This window comes from Sturnira hondurensis, unplaced genomic scaffold (assembly GCF_014824575.4).
Source record: "Sturnira hondurensis isolate 20B ecotype Veracruz unplaced genomic scaffold, ASM1482457v3 Scaffold0008196, whole genome shotgun sequence".
NCBI classification, from domain to species: Eukaryota; Metazoa; Chordata; class Mammalia; order Chiroptera; family Phyllostomidae; genus Sturnira; species Sturnira hondurensis.
In genome coordinates this window covers 15,388,287-15,395,626 of record NW_028080827.1, presented here as the reverse complement: position 1 = coordinate 15,395,626, position 7,340 = coordinate 15,388,287, and the positions used below count along the sequence as shown (strand labels likewise).

Genomic DNA, 7,340 nt, shown 5'->3' with positions numbered 1-7,340 from the left:
CCTAAGAAAAACAGTGGAGACCATTTTGATTAAACTTGATTTTCATTTGCTAGCTTGATAAACATTTAATTGTAATACTACTATTCTGTAATTCTTGGAAGCTCTTTTAATGTGAACAAGGAATGAGTTGGGGTTTTTTTTAAGTTGTCTCATAAACTGCTTTCAAAAGTCGCACTTTCAAATGTATAGACTTTCAAGTGAGCAAAAAACTTGGGCTTTTGCCATATTGGGCTATGACACATAGTTTGAACAAGTCTCTTAACCTGAACCTCGGTTTCGCATCTGGTCAACAGAAGCAAAGTCTACCTTACTGCTTTGTTGTAAGAAAGAAATGGAATAACACAATTAGAGAGATATGTGGTTAAAAACACCTGATGGCCATAAGACCAGTAGATTAGGCTCAACACAATAAATGTCATCAAATGTTTACTGAGTACTTATTCTTTGCCTGGCATTGTATCCCCAGGTGCTGAAATTGGATAAGAGATAAACAAGACAGCTTTGCTTGTCCTGAGATGGGGCAAGTGGGATGCAGGCAGACCCAGGTTCTGGGTCGTAGCACTTTTATTTTGTATTTTCCATACATTCATAATAGGTCCCCAAAACTCCATGCTGGTTGAGTTGCCCCAGTCATTGTCCTTGAGAAACTCATAGTTTATTAGGGAAGACAAACTTGTAAACGGAAACTTCTAAAGCGACATGCTAAATGCAGCAATGGAGTTACACAGAACGTGTATGGAGGGGACAAGGAGGGGCTGATGAACTGTGGTGGGGGGTGGGGTGGGGTGGGAAAAGAGTCCCTGAGGGATGATGTCTGGCTAGACTGTGGAAAATAAGTTCTTACAGAAAGAAGAGACAGAGAAGGGCATTTCAGACAACAGGAAGCATCACACACAAAGAGAAATAAACGGGAAACTGCTAGTTCCAGGTCCTGTCATTAATTAGCTCAATTTAACCTTTATGGAATTTCCTCAAGTTCCTCTGGACTTTCAGTTTTCTCATCTCAGAAAAGTTGGTGGAAACAGGCGACCAAGATTTTCTGTAAGGTGCTTTCCAACTGCATACCTCCAGGCTGGAGAAGAGAGAAAAGGACTGGCTTTGGAAATATCAAGTGTTATTTTTAGGGCATGAGCCAGAAGCCCCATCTTTTGTGACAATCAAAATGCCAGGCAGAACCTGTAGTCATTCAAACATTAGTTCACCCACCTCACCACTATTTATGGCATTGTCTGAGCCAGGCCCTATGCTATTAAGGAAGCCATCCTCCAATAGAGAGAGGCATGTAAATAACTAATAGACAAATTCCATGGAAACCATATTGGTCTATACACGGCAGGTGCGTGGGGGCAGTAGAATACAAGTTCCTAGGGCTTGTAAGTCACGTTCAGGGTGACAGAATTTAGCTCCTAGAAAAAAAGAATATTCTGTTTATTCATCCTGCTTCATCTTCTCCAAGAGGCCGCCATCATTTTCAGCTGCCAATGTCCCTTGGTAGGGCGATGAGGCGTCCTCTCTTCACTACAACCTTTAGCAGGCCTGTGTGAGCTCTGAGCACGCAGAATGCAGGCAGAGTGCACGCAGACTGCACGCAGAGCGGATGCAGGTCCCAGGCACCAGAGGGTGACAACTTCCGAAACAGCTTTGCTCACACACGAGCAAGTGCCGCAGGACTGCCCAGCGTCTCCGGGAAATCGGGGCGGGGTTGGCAGGCTCTCCAGGGCCTCCTGGAGTCGGGATCCCAGCCAGGGGGCGGGACTCCGGCTACCCGTATAAGAGCAGAGCGCCACTGTCCTGGCCACAGTGCTGAAGCTGACGCCTCAGCCAGTACCTGGAAGCAACAGGCACTGAACTTGCAACTCTTGACTCACAGTGACCGAGGAAGAGCAATAGGTCTGATTTCTAGTTTGTCATTTATTTCGTTTGTCGTACCAATGAATGGAAGGCGGGCAGGGTCTGTGAGTGCGAGAGAGCTTGGCTGAGACTGGCCGGGGTGGTAGGCGCATTGGTACCCTCAGAGCTCCCGGGGATCGGGGTCCAGCTCTGTCTCCAGGGTCCCCAAGTGCCCAAACTCAGCAGCTTCTCTCTCCCGCAGGAGCGCTTCTTTCCCTACTCGCAGCCATAGAATTCTGAGGATGCGGCTCCTAGGGAAACTCCGCGCCTCGGCAGGCGGCAGCGCAGCCACGGAGCCGGCCTTCTCCAACGTGCTCACTCCCGGCCGCATCCCTGAGTTCTGCATCCCGCCGCGGCTACCCACGCCCTGCACGCCCGATTCCTCGCTCCTGGCCCCCACTGTGCCCCGGCGATGCGCTGCTGAGCCCGACTTGTGGCCCAGAAGAGGCGACGACGGCGCAGGACGCACGGACTGGGACCCGCGCTCGCAAGCCGCGCTCTCGCTGCCTCACCTGCCCCGCGCGCGCACCGCCTACGGTTTCTGCGCGCTGCTGGAGAGCCCTCACACCCGCCGCAAGGAGTCGCTCTTCCTCGGGGATCCCAGAGGCGCCGCGCTCTTGCAGCCGCACGCCGCCGGACTGGCGCTCCGCCCGCGCGCCCACACCTATGGCGGCTGCGGAGGAGAAGAGGCCCCGCTCCGTTCCTCTGGAGGAACCCCCGCGGCCCTCGACGACACTCGCCCGCCCCGGAACACACTCGCTCCGCGTCCCCGCTGCCACCGCCTTCTGCGAGCCTCCGAAGGGCTGCTGAGCCGCGCGCTGAGGGCCCGGAGAAGTCGGGGCCTGGTCCGCGCCCGCTCTGTGTCCAGCGGGGAGGAGGACGAGGACGAGAACGAGGAGCGCGGCGCCGGCTCCCGGTCGCGGACCGGGACCTTCTCCACGCCCCCTCTGTCGTCCTCCGGCTCGAAGCTCGAGCGCCTGGAGGCCGAAAGCACCGTGACTCTGGATCGCGCTGGGGGCGCCGTGCGCCTAGCTGCGGAGTACAGTCCGGCCAGCGGGCGCCTCCGCATCCGCCTGCGCCGTCGGCTGTCGCGTCAGCCTAGTCCTGCAGCCACCCCGCAAGACGCGGCCGCAGCGCAGCACCGTGATGCGCGGGAGCCGCAAGGCCGTCTTCGGCCAGGACTTCTATTTCGACGGACTCTCGGAGGGCGAAGTACACCGCCTGGCCGTGCGCATCTAGACTGAGAACAAGGGCGGTGACTAGGCACTGGGCCGGGGGGAGCTGCTGCTGGGCTCTCTCCTGCTGCCTTGAGGGCGACCAGGCCTCAAGGCCCCGCCCGCGGGATACTTTCTTCCGCTGGGGACTCTCGGACACTGACAGCCGCTTTGTACAAAATAAATGTCATTTATTCATTTTTCTATTTATGATCTTGCTTTATTGACATTTTATTTCTTAGTTGGCTGCTTTTGTCATTGTTTATTTGTAGAAAAGGAAAAAAATACTCCTTCCTCTGTTCACAACACCCAACCCTCCTTTCCAGGCTGGAAGAGAGAGAAAGGAACTACACCCCGTGTGCGTTGTTCTCCCCCCCCCCGGGTTGTGTCAATGCCAAGTGGTTTATGGGTTTAAAAAGAAAAACTATCCCTTCAGAATCAGGCCCAACGCTAAGATTCATATATAATTTGACATATTTGTTGTGCCATAGGTTCATATCTTCATCCTGCACACACATGCACCAAGCAGAGATATTTTATTGGGAAAATAACTCCTTTACCATTAAGAAGCAATAATATTCTTTTAAAAGTAAAGCCTTCAGAAAATGCTGAGAAAAAGGAAAACAAAGTGAAGTATCTTCCAAAGGATGGCCAGGCGGGAAATAGATACTCCTGGCATCTCCCTCTTCCTCCTCCAGAAGGAGCCCTGGGAAATGCTATTTCAGAACAGAAATCTTTTCTGCCTCCTTAAACAAGTTGATATTTCTGCGGCCTTATTTCCGTCTACCTGTGGATCTAAATTACATAGTAATGAATGGCTTTGCTATAGCATTCCCCAGAGGAGTTGAAAAGAAAACAAGAACTGGTTCTAAGAGTTTTTAAATCCAATTTAAATCCAATTTTCATTCGTTGATTCAACAGATAGACTTGAGTCCGCTAGAAACTGATTATACCCGAGAGGGTTTGCCCGTGACTGCAGGCATCTGTGCGTGGTGTGGGGAAAGCACAAGGCGGGGTGGGGGGGGTGGGGTGCGGTGAGTAGGTGGGGAGATGCAGACTGGTCTTTCTTCTGCCACTTACTACTTCTCTGAACTAGGGAGAATCAGCTAATGTCCCTGAACCTCACTTCCTACATCTGTGAAATGGCAGTATGAATCCTTACCTCACAGTATTTTGTAAAAATAGGACTTAATATTCAAATAACCCTAGATACACATAAAATATACCTCAAAAGGTTTGAACTGTCCTGGTAAATAGGTGCTCAATAATGTTGCAGAAAATGGACTCCCTCACTCCTTCATTTCTAATTGTTTCTTCCGGTTCCTGCAGTGGATCCTAGTTGCGTGGACAGCTCCTGAGCGGAGGACTTCAGGGAATGGGAGTGTAGAACCCTGGAGGATCCCGCTGGCAAATGTCCCCTTAAACAATAATTCGCGTTCCTTCTGCGTCAGAAAGGCCTTCAACATTGTTATTACTGGAATGAGATTCTGGGTATACATTTAGTCAGAACAAATGAATAAAACACCTAGATTTTAAACACAATTTCAAAGTAGACAAATTAGCTCTTAGAAATCATCTAATTAAACAGCGTCTAGCATTGAGAAAATCCTGCCGAGGTGACTTGTGCAAAGCCACCCAGCTAGTGACTGGCTGAGCTCAGACGAGAACCAGTTATCCTGACTTCTCCAGAGGACTGGCCTTCCCTTCGTTCTGTCATTCAACAGAATGAAGCCCTGTTTGTCGAGCCCTTACTCTGTGACAGGCACAGTACTCTAAGCCCGGGGGGTGCAGCTATGGACAAGACGAACAAGGTTCCTGTTTTCCCAGGACATTGTTGTAGTGGGGATAGTCGAACAGTAGTCAAATTTTGTTATTACAGATTGTGGTGACTATCATGAGGACGATAAACTAAGAAGGGTGATAGAGATTCTGGGCAAAGCAAGCGGCAGGTGGGATGCTCTCAGAGGTCAGAAAAGGTCTCCTTAAAACCTGAGGAAGGAATGATCCACAGGAGGAGCTTAATCTATCCAAACAGCCACGCCATGTATCCAGATGACCCTTAACACACCCAAACCAGAATTCTTGATTTTCCCCTCCCGAACATCTTCCTCCCTTAGTCTTCCTCATTTTTGTAAATGGCAACATTATTCTTCCTTTCATGCAAACTAAGAACCTAGAATCATCCTCGACTTCTCTCTCACACATTCCACTTGTCTCGGATGAAAATGCCATCTCCCCAGAGCCTCCTCCCTGACCATCCCATCTAAAAACATCATCATTGTCACTATCAATGCTTTATTATTCTTCACAGCGCTTAACACTACCTGACATTACACTATCACTTATTTTGTTGTCGTTTATCTTCTCTTTCACTAGAATGTGTGTTTTATAAAAGCAGGAGCTTTATTTCTAGTGCCTAGAAAAGAGTCTGACTTATAGTAGACACTCAATAAATATTGGTTATTGAATAAGTATAAGAAGAGATCGAATAAATAATGAAGAGTAGAGGACCTAGGATCAAGCTGTGAGACAAACCAACGTTTAGAAATTCAACAGAGGAGAAAAAACCAGTGTAGGAGAAGGAGAAGCCGCCGCCAGTGAGGCAAAGGATAGACAGGCAGAGTGCGGAGTCATGGAAGCCAAGGAAAATAAGAGCAGAAAAATGCCCAATGGCGTTGACAAGATAAAGGTTGGCAGTGAACTTATCAAGAACAGTTCTACAAGAGCAGTGACAATAGGAGCCAGACTGGAACAGGATAAAACGTGAACGGAAGGTGAGAAAGTACAGACAGGATGTTTTGAAAAGGGGAGGAGAGAAAAAGGGCTGTAGCTGGAAGAGAACACTGACTCAAAGAGATGTATTTTGTTTTGATAGAAAAGAATCCAACACATGTTTGGCATATCCAGTATAGAGGGAGGTGTTAACACCGAAAAGAAAGAAAAGCATCAGTAAGGGCAGGAGCAGACTTCGGAAAACTGAGAGGTTGTCCAGAACACACAAGGGCAGAAGCAGTGATCTAGAAGCCATGCTCTTGATCCCTATCTTTCCCCACATCTCTACTCTGCCATCACAGCATCATTGCACCCTGAGGCAGGTCCCCCTTGTAGTTTTGGATGTTGGCTGGCAACAGCCCTGCCTGCCCCAGGATTTCTCACTAGAGTCCAGGTTGTAGGGAAGGCCTGGTTTCTGCAAGCACTCATTTGAGTCTAAGGAAGGCTGTACCCAGAGGGCTCCACGCGCCATGGTTCAGCTTTCCATGGTTTTGCTTTCTGTGCTTTTACTTCTCCATGGTCAATAATGATCGGAAAATATTAAAAGTAAATTGCAGAAATAAATAATTCATGAGTTTTAAATTGCATGCCATTCTGAGCAGCAAGCATGATAAAATCTCCCACTGTCCTGCTCCATCCTGTCCAGGACTTGAATCAGCCCTTTGTTCAGCATCTGCATGATGTATATGCTACCTGCCCGATAAACATTTAGTAGCTGCCTTGGTTATCAGATCCACTGTCACAGTATTAAAGTGCTTGTGTTCAAGCGACCCTTGTTTTACTTAATGATGGCTCCAAAGCACCAGAATAGTGATGCTGGCCAAAGACAAGTTTACAGTGTGATCACCCCACAAAATCAGTACTTCCTTTAAATGAAAAGGAATGTATGTATAGGAAAAAACATGGTATACATAGGGTTTGATACTATCCACAGTTTCAGGCTTCTCCTGGGGGGTCTTGGAACACATCTCTCTGCAGGTAAGTGGGGGGACTACTATATTTTATTGGCCCAAATTTGGTTGCAATCCCAATCACAAACCATTTTCTACAAGGGGAACAGTGTTAGTCTTACAGTTATGGGGCCTATCTCTAGTCGAGTGCAAGATGAGGGTCTAGTGAGGGAAATGGTTCTTCCTGTCAGGAAGAAAGGGGAAATGAGATTGAGTATGAGAAAGAGCAGGAAGTCTGAGGTCATCAGAAGGACCTAGCATCCAATCTAGACTCTGCTACCAGGTGCGATCTTTGGGCAAATGCTTAACTTCTTTGAACCTCAGTTTTGTCTTTTCTTTTTTTAAAATTATATTTTATTGATTATGCTATTACATTTGTCCTGATTTTCTCCCTTTGTCTCCCTCCACCCAGCACCCCCTACCTGTTGTTCATGTCCATGGCTCATGCAAATAAATTCTTCGGCTACTGTATTTCCTATACTGTATTTTACATCCCCGTGGCTATTCCAAACTA

The 7,340-nt window shown here is 48.3% G+C and overlaps 1 protein-coding gene across 1 annotated transcript; it reads left to right on the top strand.

Moving 5' to 3' along the window:
- The first annotated feature begins 1,807 nt into the window (after positions 1-1,807).
- Positions 1,808-3,314, top strand: LOC118992279 (C2 calcium-dependent domain-containing protein 4A-like). The gene is given in 3 exon segments (XM_037054034.1): positions 1,808-1,890; positions 2,093-2,965; positions 2,967-3,314. Coding segments are annotated over 2 exon segments (996 nt in total). The 5' UTR covers positions 1,808-1,890; positions 2,093-2,132; the 3' UTR covers positions 3,130-3,314.
- The last annotated feature ends 4,026 nt before the right edge of the window (positions 3,315-7,340 follow it).